The following is a 15,753-nucleotide window of genomic DNA, read 5'->3' as shown; positions in this document are numbered from 1 at the left end:
CTTTGAATATACCGGTTTATGCAAAAACCCGACTGACTCAAGTCCTTCATCAGAATCCTCTACTGCGAGCCCATTGGACGACAGCCTGAAGGACATCACAGATGTGGCCCCCTGTCGCAAGCGGCGCTTTCGTCACCTCGGGGCCCCCGACCTTGCGGTTAAAAGACCAAACCCACAGAGCTCCCAGAGAAAGAGGTACGTGACTGCACTGCATCACAGCCAAAACACATGTAATGTCATTTACATCTGTCACATTCAGTGTTTGTGCTGCTGTAGTTTGTTTTGACAATGTAATATACAACTTAATATTCTGCTGCTTTATGGTGTCAGTTAATGTCTTTCTTGGAGCAGTTTACTGGTTCTGTAGCTAGTAAACTGTTCATACAGTTATCCTCAAATGTTCATTTAGCCAGGGTGTGACACCTCCAGCCAAAAATAGGACACAAAAACACACATTTAATTGTTTAAAATGCACTTTCTTGTGGCACTTCGAGGTTGAAATCCACCTCCCTTCTTTACTGTAGAGTAAAAATACAAAAGTCGATCGTGATGATTGTCTCCGGCTTGAATTGCTTCATGTTTATTATAATTTTTCCTTTGCCTTCACCTCCTCCCCCCCCTCCTCTCGCTCTGTTCTCACTCCCCTGGTATCCCCTTCAATGGGAAAATCAAACATCATAAAAGTTCCCAGTCAGGGATCGTCTTTATGTTGGGTAATTACACCCAATCTGCAGTGGCTGTCTTTGGACCTGAACATTCAGATGGTTGGAGGTTGCCCCCCAAATTGCAGCTGAGCTGTACGTGAAGTGCACACAAGTGGCAGCGAAGCTAATCTCCTTCGTATAGTAGCAGTCGGTTGTAAACCGCCGATTGACCACAACTCAATCAGTGATGTAAATATGTGCAGCAAAGTGCGTGTTTCACAGGGGCCACGTACTGTTGTTTCCAGTGTTTATTTCATCAACAAAAACTATGATGAAAAATATTAATAGATTTTTTTTCCCACAATGAAAAACAGAAACTACACAAAAATAAATAAAATGTAATCATTGTGAACAAACCATGACATGTTTTACATTTTTCGTCAATGAATAAAAACTAAACCATAATATGAAAGACGGACGAACAGACAAATAAATGCATTCTTGTTTTAATGCAACGTCTTATTCAGTGACCTGCAGGCATCTGTGGAATCGCACACTATTCTCCACCCAAAATGACCTCTTCTTCAGAAGTTGATTCAGCTGCTTGACCTGTTGCACTAATAGGCAGCACCCCTGGGGGCATGTCCCTGGACACCCTACATGGGTGGAGATCTCATCACACCCAATGTTCAACCCAAAGTTACGCCCTTGATCATGAGACCCAAACAATCACTAAACTGGCTGATTTTTGCTTTGCTGGTCTGAAGCTGGTTTATAATCGATCGTTTCAGAATCAGGCTGAATTTCTGCCAGACCGGTTGCCGGTCAGTTCCACGGTCCGATTTCCAACGTGGCTGCTGACAAAAGATCTGTTATAAACTGTAGTGAGCTTGTTTTTAATATTACTGCAGTAGTATTTTACATGTTGTGGATAAAACTGCAACCTTGTGACTGTGATTTAAAACTGAACTTCAGTGCAGAACAGACTGTATCTTCCATCTGCACCTCCATATTTTACATATTTTACTTCAAACTTTTTTTTTTTTTTTTTTACTTTCGGTTCATAGTAGAATTGCACAAAGTAACGCTGACTCTTTATCTTTTTAGTCAACATTGTTGAGGACGCAGCCATCTTGTTTGAATAAACTTTATTAGAATTGTCAGTGGACAGAACCGACCTTTCGTGTTTACGGTCAGTGTGAGCTCCACGATGTGACCGGTCAGTTGATCCGTACAACATGAACGTTGCAGGTTCTGGTTGAGCAGAAATAAAACGTGTACTGTGAGTTAACACAACGTAATTTAAGATGAATAAAATTCTTAAAAGTCCATATGAAAATCCTGTGTGGTGTAATAGTTTAACTACATACACTACAACAAAACAAATGAGTGTCCATAGAAGGATGAAGAACAGACAACTTCTGTCCTTAATGTTGTGCATTATAAAATTTGTCAAATAATAATATCAAATACACAATTAAACACATTCTCACTTCTGGTGTAGACAGGGAGTTAAAAGTTAAATATTGCAGCAGTGCTTCCTGTGAGTGCTTGGTCGTCGGAGGTGGACTGTTCCTGTTTTCATTCACACACTTAGCTACATATGTGACATGATGCTGCAGAGCTCACTGAAGTCAGAGGACAGAAGTGGAGAAAAACAAGGCCAGCAGCGTGACCTTGTTCCAGTGTCCGAGCTCTTGTAGCAGCAGTTTCCAGTCCCGTCCCCCTTCTGTTATGTCCAAAGAGAACGGCCAGCTGTACACCTGCAGGGCGTTATCACATTTACAACATTCCTCTGAGAGGGAATATCAAATTCAGCTCTCAAGATTTTACTGGTGATAAAAGAGCAGCGTTGTCCTGCAGGTTTATGATTTCTGCTGCTGGTCTTTTCTATCTTGACTGTCTGTCCAAATCTTTAACCACACAAACACATGCTGCCTTTGCTTTAGGCAGGCCAGCTGGTGATGAGCAGGCAGTTAGCCTCAGGAGAAAAGACCTTTTCCACTGTGGACTTTATGTGAACACACAGCTCCACTAATGAGTGTGTGGAAGACATCAGGAGGCTGCAGCAGGTCCCATCAACCATACTATTGAGAAGAATATTAAAAGGTTCACAAAATTACAAAAAACTAAATTTTCTCGCTTACCTCTAGTGGTAACTACCTGCGTGGCTACTGGCTATACACCGATCTGATCCGTCGTATCGGTATCAGTGTGGGCACCGACCTTGTTGTGGGGATCAGGTATCTGCCATGATGTGACAGATCTGTATTAAATACAGTGTGCAGCACATTCATTCAGTTACATTCATTACAGCGTGCTGCTGACTCTGTTTTTAGTGCCACAGCAATCCCTGGCCTCACGTTGCCTCACATAAAAATGATTTCAATGAGTTCCACACAGTACGGTATACAGGTTATAGATTCACGGGGAAAAAGAGTGCTGATATCGGATCCGTACTCAGAATATGCAGTTACCCTGAGTTAAGGTATCAGAATCTGCATCAGGAGAGAAAAGCTGAATCACTGCAGCCCAAATGGACAGATATACCACTAGAGGTAAGTGGGGAAATGTGTTTTTTCATAATTTGAGTGAACCAAACCTTTCATTTCTTTGATTTAGGTGAATGCCATTATTCTCAGGTCTGAACACAGTGCAGCGGGGGGATTTCTGAAGGAGGTCTAGGACTTGAACTGGGGAGCCAAAGTCAGTCACTGGTCTCAAAGACACAATTATGCAACTTTGTTCTTTTCTCTCCTTCTCTTTCTTCTCCTCACACTCCTCTCTGTTGTGTCTATAGTCCCTGTATCAGACCATCACACAGCTCCCTGTCCCTGTTGCTGCACATCCAAAACCTCACAATACTACTGCTCTTGTTCCCCTATCTCCCATTTGCCAGTTTCTTTTTAGATGTAGCCATTTAGAAAATATTCCAAAGACATGTCTCAATCTGACGTTGTTTCTGTAGCCGTCCAACAGAAGGGTGAATATACTGTGTCCAAGCTTCTCCGAGTGCCAGCCACTGTAAACTGTGCCACATGCAGATGGCCGTAAGTGGTGCCATCCATCCCCAGCTGCTGTCAGTAGTCGGTAGTGGTGCCCATTACCGGGGCTTATTACCAGCCCTGACTGCTACAACAAGAAGCAGCAGTGAGCTGATGAGCAGCTGTGGCTTGCTGGATGTTTGATCGCTGCAGTGGCTTGCTGCAGAAGCTGCTCCCCCTCTGAGCTGGCAAACACCGGCTGCAGAAGAGAGGCCTTTGTCTGAGAGGTGGCTGTTAATGTGGGGGGTTCAGGCCTGTTGGCAGTCCTGCACGGAGCTATTATTTTTTCCATTTCCATCACTACTCAACCAATTCACCTTCCTCTGTTACCTCCTTGTTGTTCTGCATGCAGGTCGTCCACAGAGGGGTTAGAGAGGAGGAGGAGCAGAAAATGAAGGGCGTGAAAGAGCTTGAAGAGAATTAAATGCAGGCCACATGGGAATAAGCTTATTTGTTGTTGTTTTTTTTCAAGAGTGAGATGAGAATATTGATCATTGGTGTGTTCAACAGAGCTGGTATCAGGTTGTGGTTAGCTTAGCTTAGCACAACTACTGGAAGCAGAGGGAAATAGCTAGCCTGACTCTGTCCCAAGTTCAAAAATACACCAACACCTCTAAAGCTCATTAATTAACGTGTTGTATCTTGTTTATTTAATTTGTACAGAAATGGAAAAGCAACAGTTTGTGGTTTCAGGAGGAGTTATGTGCTGGAACTATTTCTTGTTGAACAACAGTCAATGACGTGACAGTGTGCAGATTCCTGAAGTCTTGTCGTCACAGTGAAGTTTCCAGGTTTGGTACCATCATACCTGTACAGAGACCAAAAGCTGTGCTCACCGCCCAGATACTGATGACTCAACCAGAGGAGTTTCATGGCCATCCAAGTTCTCGAAGTGCTCCAACTGTGAGTCACCTAACATTGTCTATGGGACAAATGAAAGGGACTTTTTATTTCCAGAACCAGAGGCGCCCCAAATTGCTCCTCCCACTTAGCTCTGTAGCTGGAGACACTGCACCAAAGTACTGGGCAGATGGATACAGTTATTCATCAAGAAATAGTTCCAGTACTTAACTGCCCATAAAACCACAAACTGTAGTTTTTACATTTGATTGTGCACATATTAAACAAATGTGATAGATCGTGTAAATTAGTGAGCTTTAGAGGTGTTGGCAGGTGTACTTTTGAACTTTGGACAGAGCCAGGTTAGCTGTTTCGCCCTGCTTCCAGTCTTTATGCTAAGCTAAGCTAAGCACTCCAGCTCCACACTTAACACACAGACATGAGATTGATATCCATTTTCTCATCTCACTATCGGAAAGAAAGCTATTTTTCAAAATGTTGAACTATTCCTTTTAACAAATCAAGTGTTTTTCTTCTGTCACGGTTTGAGGTCTATTTAATTATCAGGAATTACTATCAAGTTCTCATTTTGACTCATTGTAGTTCCTGTTAACATGACATTGAGATGTAAGTGTTGGTGTACTCAAATTACTTAATTCCCATGAAAAGAAACTTGCAGTGCAACACACACACACTTGCACACACTCTGTCTCCTTCGCACACGGACTGGTTCTGTAAACTATCAAACATCGCTCCTAGCCATCGCAGATAATCACTACAAGACATGGGACTGGTACAGCCTTACTTGTGTGTTTGCATTTTGAAATCTGAAATCAGCACAGAGGTTTTGTAGTTTGTTGTTTGAGCTGTGACCCTCCTAACATGATCTAACTGAGCTGTAAAATCTATTGCATTTGTATAACATTCCCAATCTAAAGGGTCACAGGATATATTTTAGGGGTTACAAGATAAATAACAAGTTTAAATAACAAATTTGCAAATTTTTCCTGATTTTTCTTAATTTTTTTATCGTGAAATACTGAATAGTTTTACCTCTTCAGGCCTCTATTCAAATGAAACAATCTATTAAACTGCTGACAGGGGTTCGCGAGTAGACATGGCTTTGCTTTGGAGAGTCAAAAGGCAAAAAGGTTGGGAACCATTGCATTAAAGGGTCAATTCACCCAAATCATAAACAACAGCAAGCAAACAAAATTAATATTTTCTCACTTAACCCTAGTCGTATATCCATGTAGATGGTGGTGTTGTTTTTCTCTCCAGGTTTTGAAACTGCTTTCTTGTGAAGGAATAGTCTCTATGAAAACTGAGAGTGTGTTCTGTGGATTATCTTTAAGACCAGTTCACACCAGAAAGGGGCACAGTGAAGTTCCTCCGCATGTCTTCATGAAGTATTTGGTTCTATAAGCTCTGTGACGTGACTACAGTGCGAGTTGAAGAACTGTTGCAGCCAGCTAGAAACTGCTAGCACCATTCAGTCACAATAGCTGTAACTGAGCTCTACGGGCTAGCTAGTGTATAACCGTTATTTAGCAAGCTTGTGAGCTCTGTCGCTAAGGGAACAATAAGTTCACACAGTTTATTCAAGAGGTGTATTTGTTCCATCGACTCCTGTTTCATAACTGATAGAAACCAGGTCTGTTGTGGAGCAGTTTAAACTCCGACAGAGGCGCTTCGATCAAACTGGATGCTGACTCTCTGTTCCCTCAAAGGTCACAGATTTCTGTTGGTCACCAGCTCAAATTCTTGTGTTAAAGTTCACCAAAGTTGAACTCGATGCAAATTTACTTCAACGCCGCGAGCGAGTCCACTGATCACTGAGATCAATAAATTTTTCCATGAAAATTCAGTTTTAAACGCTGTTGTGAGTGGAAGGTGCATTCAGACTTAACACAAAGCAGATTTTCTGTTGGATTATTCGCATTACTTTGACAGCCGGAGTGGTTTTGCAGTCCACGTGGTAGCCGCCTATCGTAGCGACTGCACAGACGTTAGCTGTAGCTAGTTAGCAACGTTCGAACGGACGCGTGTTTGTTGAGTGTGTTTGTGAGTCAGCTCAACATTTGTCTGATCTCAGAGGTCAACAGGAACTCCAGTTTTTCCTTTGTCCTCTTGTCTTTGTACTTTCATGAAGTGGAGTCCTACAGCCTCAGGTTAAGCGCAGTGTTTTCGTCTTTGCCTAAGTTGTGCGCCCACGGCAAATGGTGTCTATTTGTGGCCACTGACGTCTTTGTATTGACTTTACATGCAATCACACCACCTCAAAATTAGCATTGTGTCAAGTCATGAACATACCTTAACAGGAACACTGTATCTGGACAGAGATATTGCTGTTGATTGTACTCCATGCTGTGAGCACCACAAAATATATTCTATTCAACTCTATTGTTCTGGGATGGAGTAGACATCTCAGAGCCAGATGTCTACAAACCTGGCCAACTGAAGCCAACACTGTCTGCAGGGACGCACCTCTAGAGTTAAGTGAAAACACGTTTTGTTTTTGTTTTTCGTAATCTGGTGCGCTGAACCTTTAACTGATAGAACTTTGGGTTTAATTTTTGTAATTTAGACAAAAGTAATCCGTCGGCTCAGCTTGTTCCAAACCAAACCTGTTTAGTTTCTTAAGCTACAAACTAGCAGCTAATTGGTGTACATGCTGCAGGTCTGGTATGTCACCAGACCAGCTCTGTGTGGGGGCTCCCGTGTGTCCAATGCCTGAGCTTAACCTCACCTCTCATGGTTGAAACCGCTCTTGTCACGTCCCCCTCTGCCATGTGTTCAAGTCTCCGGTGGTCCTCCGTGGCAGTGCAGAACAGCTCCCCCTCTTCAGTGAACACATCTCTTGTTTCCTTTTTAACTGGTTCCAGCAGCGCTGCAGTGTTTGTCGTACAGTTGGTAATGATTTAAACAAGCTCAGGGCCTCCCCCCTCTCCTCCTTTCTCACACCGGTCTTTTCTTCTCGTTCCCATTCAGCTAATCATTGTTACAGTGGGGCTGGATTGGAGGGAGAAAGTCTGCAATCTTGTGTTCTTCAAAAGGCAACTCGTGACTTAAAACTCAAGATGCTTCTCTGGATTGTGGGTGTTCCTCAGGTCATTTACACATGCAGTAAGGTTAGAGGTGCTCCATGTTGGATGGTTTACAGCAGGGGAAAGGCCCCGCCCATTTTTTTGTTCATTCTATATCTGCTTTTGTCTCCGAACGTCCGGTCAAGTCAAACGTCTCTGTCCTGATTGGTTCCCATAGCCTCCTATGAATTTCTCAAAGTTGAGAACACGTCCACATCCATGAGGAGGTCATTTGACCAGACGCGACCACATCCCAAAAAAAACCCCACAGTCTTTGGTGCAAAGTTACCTATGGCATTATTTTCAGCTAACTTACCTACGTGCTGTAACAGTAGCTCAACTTGGCATACTATCGTCTTAGTTGAAACAGCTAGCCTGACTCAGTCCAAAGGTAACACCTACCAGCATCGCTAAAGCTCACTAATTAACGTCTTATATCTAGTTTATTTATTTATTTTTTGGATTCGAACCCGAACCGCTGCAGTAAGGACTCATGGGGCGCGCGCTCTACCAGGTGGGCTACCGGGGCGCCCCATATCTAGTTTGTTTAATCAGTACACAAACCGAAGTATTACAACGACGAATCACTTTTACGAGGGCTTATGTGCCGGACTATTTCTTGGTCAGCACCAGTAACTTTCTGTCCACTGGTTGCCTGGCAACAGCTCCCATCCAAGAAATAGTCTGGCACAACCCCCCGTAAAGTGGCGATTTATAATTTTTACACTTTGTACGGCTTCAAACAAACTAGATATAACGTATTAATCAGTGAGCTTACGAGGTGCTGGTAGGTGGATTTTGTTGCCTTTGGACTGAGCCAGGCTAGCTGTTTCCCCGTTTCCAGTCTTTATGCTAAGCTAAGCTAACCGGCTGCTGGCTGTAGCTTCATATTTACTATACAGACTTCAGAGAGGTATCAGTCTTCTCATCTAACTCTCGACAAGCAAGTGAATAAGCGTACTTCCCAAAATGTCGAACCTTTAAGACTGAAGATTTGAGCCGCTTCAGTTGGCCTACAGTTGTTTTCCTTCTCAATTTCTCTGCCTTGATCCCCTCTTGCCCTCTTTTCTCTGCTACCCACTGTGCATCCTTGATCCTTCTTTCATCCTCCGTATGTCTGACGTTTTGTTTCCCGACTCCTAAACGTCACGTGGTGTTACATTCAAGTGAAGGCAGAATATATGAGCTTCTGTAGGGCTGAGACTGGAGGAGAACATGAGCTTCTAGATGGTAAAACACGCAGGTAGTCAAGTCCAGCATTTAAGTTGGGCGAGCACACACAAACACACACGCGCACACACATCTACCTACCTACACACAGGTATAAAAGTTGCCCATGTGTTTCTAGTCTTGCTCCTTATGGGCCACATGATACACTTCCCGTCTCAACAGGAAAACTCTCCTGTAAACCAGCCTCATTAGCCCACTGACCTGTTCTCTCTCTCTTTCTTGTGTGTGTGTGTGTGTGTGTGTGTGTGTGTTGCACAGGACCGACCCCCCTGCAGGATCCAGTAAGCAGCAGACTCCCCAGCGCTCTACAGATGCTGCGGCAGCAAGTTCAGCAGTAGAGGACCTATTCGAGGACTTTTGACCCTTCACTTCCAGACTGGTTCCACTGGCCTGAACAGAGGCAGACCTGAGTACCGCACTGATTAATGTTGGCAAAGGTGTCGGATTTTTATACTGAATTTCTGTATTAAGGATTATGGATCGCAGTGAAATTATTTTAAGGAGCTGTTCCTGTAACAACATACAGATGGGTGACAAATGAAGGGTTTGTGTAGTTCCACCACGAGCCTCCAGAACTTTTGTAATGTGCTTCATGAACTGGTCATTGGGATTTTCACATATTTACAAACTTGTCATTTTAATATTTGTACCAATAAACAATGTAAACGTGTTGTTTTTTTTTGTCATGTAAATTACAAGGTTGTTTATGTGCATTTTTTTTTTTTTAAAACTCAAAATCAGTTTGCTAGTTAGTTAGTTTCCTCTGTTCCACTCGCTTCTGCAGCGCAGTCCAATCTCTCATTCAGCGTTTCTTTCATCAGTCTTTCTGAAAAAAACAGAAGCGTGTTCCTGTGGTTTACTTTCCATACTCTGAGACGAGTCGGCTCCACTACAGCATGTAATATAAAAAATGTAAACCTTTAACAGACTTACGATGCAAACAGTACGCACGAGTACTTCCGTCGTCATAACTCGGTTTCGTCCATACCCATAAAACTCACCAACGCTCTCTTCTAAAGTCATTTTCCCAACTTTCTAGCTGTGATCTCCCGACTCGCTCACTCTTCTGTCGAGCTGTGACGTTTAACGTTTGGTCTGTGGGAAATGCTGTTTGTTCAAAGAAAAGTGAAATATTGAACAGCAATATTAGATTTTTCTCCCCTTCTTATCTAAACGTGTGACGTACTGCTGAGAGACTCGGTTTCGAGGCTGGATCTTTAGTTGTTAGTGTTGTTACAGATGTTGGTGGGATTTTGAACGAGGTTTTCTTAATTCTGGAGCAGAACCCGAAGTTCTGGTGTCACTTCGGCTCTGTCTTGTTGGACGCGGCATTGTTGGGGAGGCGGTTTCAGTCGCTGTTTGACCATCCATCAACACAGACTCCTTTAATCTCTTTTCTGATCATTTTTTTAAATTCAACTCTCTATGGGTTTGTTTTGGGTCAGGGTCCCTACTTGTGGACCTGTGGAGACATCTAGTTAAAAAGAGGTGGGTGTTTACCAAGCAGGGAGGGGTCTGATGAAAAGACATTGCATTATGGGAAATGTAGGATCGAGTGTTTTCGGAGCTTGACCCATACTAGGGGTGAAAAGTCAGGATATCTCGGCCTCTGCCGCACAGATTTAGATCTTTTTATTTTAAAAATCTGTCTCTTGCAAGTCGTCCCAACTTCGTGGAAGAGCTCTTCTGAATCAGTGGAGTGACCCTTTAATGCCCCCCACCTTCTGTCTCCCATTCTTCCCCTCTCACTCTCTCTCTCTCCCTCTCAGGCTTTCCCCATTCTCACTTCCTCCACCTTCACCTCCCTCTCCTTCTCTCATCCACTCTGTTCCTCTTTTTGTTCGTCCTCACACCGCCCCTCCCTCCCTGGCTCTCTCTCTGCATTGGGCGGTGTATTATCGGGGGGTGGGGTCCGGCCATGTGCGCCCCTCCTCTTCCTAATGTCTGGATAATAGCGGGTGTAAAGTGGATTTGAACTTGCAGCCAGAGCTGAGAGGTGGAAGAGGTCCGAGCAGCAGACATCTGCTGCACCGCTGAAGCAAACGCGTTCAGACGCTGCTGTGTTTTTGGGACATCCGGGGATTTCTTTTGGAAAAGTTTGACTCAAGACAAGTGGAGTTTTGGACTTTACTTTTTTGGGGGCGGATTTACAAGGTAAGATGTTAATTTTTATTTTTTTTTTAAACAATTTCTTGGTGAAATTACTGCACAGAATTTTGTTAAATTATTTAAATCTCGCGAGATTCACTAAAGGTAGATGTGCACCATGTAGACCATGTTAATTCGCAGTTGATGCACTGATTGCGTGTTTCTCATCCATCTTTTGGGTGGGCAGGAATGTTCCCACACTGATAAAACTGCATGATAAGAGACCTATTGATAGAAACTGACACTTGGGACCAATTAGGTCCATTTACCCCCACTGACAGTTGAACCACTCCATCACTTGATAAGCTTTATCACGGCTGTGCTCTAATCTGCTTACAGCTGAGATCACACATCTGTTTCTAAATGAGCTCAGACTTTTCCTTTCTTTTCTTTTCTTTTTAAACTTTTGCCTCATTGGCATTGATGTCAGGTGAAAAGTAAAGTCAAAAGCATCTTTAAAATAATAGAAATAAACAATCATTCGAACATCACATGTAAAGAAATTGAAATAATGAAATATCAGAATACACTTTTATGGGCCAAATACATTTAAACATAGAAGGAATTCAGCTGCAGTTGTGAAGAAACTTGTGTAATGAGTTAGTTTATGTACATGCAGAAGGTATATTCAGTACATACAGTGGGTAAATATACCTGCATGCAGTTGTATAAGAAGTACTCAGCTCTAGAGCTGTAACAATTAGTCAATTAATCGATTAGCTGATCAACAGGAAATTGATCAGCAACTGTTTTGATAGTTAATTTCAGCATTTCATAATGTGTTGGTTCCAGCTTCTCTTATGGGAATTTTCTTTATCTTATTTTATGGTTAACTGAGTATCTTTTGGACAAAATGTGATATAGACATCGGCGCCTCTGACTACAGTAAGGGGTACCGGTTATTTCATACATGTTCATATTTCATAACGAGAACATTTGATCTATTAATCAAGGAAATAATCAGCAGATTAAACAGATGAATGAAAATAACTGGAGCAACGCCAACATCTAAAAATGCTCCATTACAAGTAAAATTCCTGCATTTAAAGTTTTTACTTGAGTAAAAGTACAGAAGTATTATCAGCAAAATGTACTTAAAGTGTCAAAAGTAAAAGTACTCATTATGCAGCAGAAGTGTCCCTGCCAGTGTTTGGTTTTTATAATATTGAAAAACTATTTCTTCACTGTGTTTGAAGCTTTTTAAAGCCTCGTTACTTCACTGCGATGCTTGAGCTTCGCTGTGCAGAACGATGTTTGTTTTCACGTTCATCTGCTGAAGGACGAAAGTTTCTCAGTTTAACATCTGGAAGTACATGCAGAATTTGTGACATCACAACTAGTTTGGAGCCAATCAGGGTCCAGTATGAAACTTAAACACATGGGATGTGGAAGTTCAAAGCCTCCAGGTCACAAACACTGAAAATGGACTTTTCAGTGAAGTAGGAGACATCTTGTGTCCAGCTGTTAAACCTCTGAAATAAAAATATTTACATATTCTGCATTTTTAAATGAGGAAGAAGGAGGAGATGTGATTTTGAAATATTTTAAAAGGGTAATTGTATTTTTTTTTTGTGGAAAAACCAAATCAGACACGAATAACTATTCAAAGCAGAGGATTTTTAGATTTCTGAAGGGAAGTAAAAGTACGGAAGTCAAAATATCAGCTAACTATACTAAAGTATTAAAAGTAAAAGTACTCATTATGCAGCAGAACTGCCCCTGCCAGTGTTATACTAGCATATATTATGATATTGTATTATTATTACTGATGCATTCATGTGTAATCCACACTTTAATTTTGTAGCTGGTCGAGGTGGAGCTAGTTTTAATCACTATAAGATAAACATATGTTTTGTATGTAAAATCTTAATCTGCAAAGTCACTAAAACTGTCAGTTTACAGCAGCAACTAACGATTCTTTTAATTATCGATAATCATCTGCAGCTTCTCGATTAATCGATTAGCTGTTTTGTTCAACAAAATGTCAGAAAATAATGGTTATAAGTTTCCACAACACATGGAAATGCATTCAAACTGCTTGTTTTTTTCGACCATCAGTCCAGAACTCGAAGACGTTCAGTTTTTTATCATATATGGAAAAGAAAAAGCATCAAATCCTCCATCTGACAATCTGGAACCAGTGAATGTTTAGCTTGAAAAATAACAAGCGATTAATTATTAAAATAGTTGCCAATGAATTTTCTGTCAATTGATTAATCGACTAATTGTTGCAGCTTTATGTCAAGTAAATGTAGTGAAGTAAAAAGTACAATCATCCATCTGAAATGTTGCGGAGTAGAAAGTGGCATGAAATGGAAATACGTGAGCTTTGAGTACCTCAACACTGTACTTGACGATAAGACTCGGGTCAGTACTTAGTTACTTTCCACCGTGACTCTCGTCAGCATGTTTTTATCATTTTATCACCGACTCCGCAATCTTTTTCTACAGATCGTGCTGAGATGATTCCACACATCCTCACACACCTGCTCTGCCTGGTGTGTGTGTGTTCTGCTCGTCCTCAACCAGGTGAGTCGAGTCCAGCAGAGAATGACGTGACTGAAGCCTAAATCCAAACCCCGTCACCCGTCTCTCTTTTTCCCTTCCCCGTGCTCTCCCTCTCCCTGACGTGGACGTAATAACACACGAGCCAGATTGCAGGTCCAGAACTGACTAAATGGAAAGTGATTATTATTCCCAACACAAGACACATCCACTCTGAACACATGCTTTCCAGTAATCCCTGGTTACACACACTCACACACACTCACACACACATGCAACTGGCTGCATCTTTGCAGCAGGAATCGGTCTGTGGAAGCCAGAGTCTGATTGCTGCAGTGTCTGCTGCCAGCCACTCCTCCAGGGCCTTAATGAAAGCTGCTTCGTGCATTACTTCATGTGTTCATTGGGTTTCACATCAGTTTGGGGAAACTACATTTATTCCAGGTTGAAGAGTGAAAAGATGGAGGCTTCTTCTGTTCCTTTGATGAGCTTTAACAATCCAGAGGTGGAAGAAGCACCCGGACCTTTTACTTGAGTAAAAGTAGCAGAACTACAGTATAGAAATACTGTCAATGTCCCGAATTCAAAATTTTACTTAAAAGCAAAAGTACGAAAGTATTGCCATGAAAATATACTTAAAGTACCAAAAGTAAAAGTACTCATTTAAGAATAATGTATATTATTGGATTATAATTATTGATATTAATGTGTTCATCACTTTAATGTTGCAGCTGGTAAAGGTGGAGCTCATTTTAATTACTTTAGAATAATAATATATCATTTATTAGTTGATTTATATTTCGTATTAATAATCTAAATCTGCGAAGTAACTAGTAATTTATGTTATCAAATAAACGTAGTGGAGTAATATTTCCCTCTGAGATAAAATGGAAATACTCAAGTAAAGTAACTCAAAATTGTACTTAAGCACAGCACTTGAGTAAATGTACTTAGTTACTTTCCAACACTGAAAGAATCTCTGGTATATAGATATAGATTGAGAAAATAATCTATAATTGTTAGTTGCAGCCTTAATCTATAGTGCCCCTGGAAAACACATCTTTTTAATTGTCCAGTAAGGAACTATGTGTTAGTAACCGTCTGTAAACTCTTGAACAAGCTGTCTCCGATATCCTGTCTGTGTGTCAGCGAATCACCAGCAAACAGCAAACATTGTTCAGAGATGCAAATATTGATATGACAGAGAGAGATTAGGAGGTTGGTTTGCTATGATGTTCAGTGTCAGACTATTAAAATTGGATTGGTTTAAAAATAATATATATATATATTCAGCTTAAGTTGCGGTTTCATGTATGACACACACACTCATGCCGGATCCTGTTTTCCAGTGTTACCACACTCACTGAAGATGGAGAAGAACTCCCCTGCGAGCGGCTCTCTGGCAGGCAGGGTGGTGCTACCGTGCCACTTCTCCATAATGCCAGTTTCTCCTTCACACACCACACAAGCTCCTACACCTGGACCCGTCCTCCCCGGTGACGCTCCTCACACCATCCCGAGTCGTGAGGCGGAGCTGAGGATCAAGTGGACAAAGCTGGAGCGAGACGGGGAGAAGGTGGTGCTGGTGGCCCAGGGACGCGTGGTCAAGGTGGGGCAGGATTACAAGAGCAGGGTGTCAGTGCCCAGCCATCCGCTGTCGGACGGGGACGCCTCTCTGATGATGGTGCGGCTCAGGGCCAGCGACGCGGGGCTTTACCGCTGTGAGGTCATGCACGGGATGGAGGACACCCAGGACACCGTGAGCCTCAACGTCTCCGGTGAGCAAAACAAACACACTCTGCCAATTCTACACTTTTATAGGTCAAATTAACAGTCGACATCAAAAGTCTACAAACGTGTTCAGTGACTGAATCCAGATGTGTTGGCGGAGACTTCACTGCTGTTTTCAGAGCTGTCCTAAGTATTAAGTATTAACTTAAGTTTGTGCACATGCTCTTTTCTTTAAAGTTGCACTAATCAATATGTTTTTATTAACTATGGATCCAAAGACTGTGTGTAATGTGAAAGGTGTCACTCGTGTTGATGATCCCAGAGAGAATTATCACCAACTGTGCAGCTCCACAGAGTGTTTTAGCGTCTTTCAGCTCATTGTTTTGGTTTTACAGCCCACAACTTCACTGTTTTGGTTCATCAGCCTCATTTCCAGCAGCAGCAGCTGTTTTCATCAAACAAGCTCTACAAAGCTGCTGAACACGAGCTGCTCAGCAGCAAACAGCAGGCAGACACAGTGGGAGA

General features: G+C 42.1%; 2 protein-coding genes across 2 annotated transcripts in view; both read left to right on the top strand.

Annotated features, from left to right (window-relative positions):
* xrcc4 (X-ray repair complementing defective repair in Chinese hamster cells 4) overlaps positions 1–9,515 on the top strand; it is a 34,647-nt gene extending 25,132 nt beyond the window's left edge. Inside the window, exons 7-8 of the mRNA XM_044174388.1 lie at positions 54–195; positions 9,103–9,515. Coding sequence (XP_044030323.1) covers positions 54–195; positions 9,103–9,205 — 245 coding nt within the window. The 3' untranslated portion in view covers positions 9,206–9,515. The remainder of the gene's footprint in view (positions 1–53; positions 196–9,102) is intronic.
* Positions 9,516–10,753: 1,238 nt separating this feature from the next.
* The window catches only part of vcanb (versican b), a 38,374-nt gene continuing 33,374 nt past the window's right edge, over positions 10,754–15,753 (top strand). Inside the window, exons 1-3 of the mRNA XM_044174387.1 lie at positions 10,754–10,998; positions 13,444–13,521; positions 14,847–15,275. Of these exons, the coding sequence (XP_044030322.1) occupies positions 13,455–13,521; positions 14,847–15,275 (496 nt within the window). The 5' untranslated portion in view covers positions 10,754–10,998; positions 13,444–13,454. The remainder of the gene's footprint in view (positions 10,999–13,443; positions 13,522–14,846; positions 15,276–15,753) is intronic.

This window comes from Siniperca chuatsi, linkage group LG18, assembly GCF_020085105.1.
Source record: "Siniperca chuatsi isolate FFG_IHB_CAS linkage group LG18, ASM2008510v1, whole genome shotgun sequence".
Taxonomy (NCBI): Eukaryota; Metazoa; Chordata; class Actinopteri; order Centrarchiformes; family Sinipercidae; genus Siniperca; species Siniperca chuatsi.
This window is presented reverse-complemented; position numbering and strand designations above follow the sequence as displayed.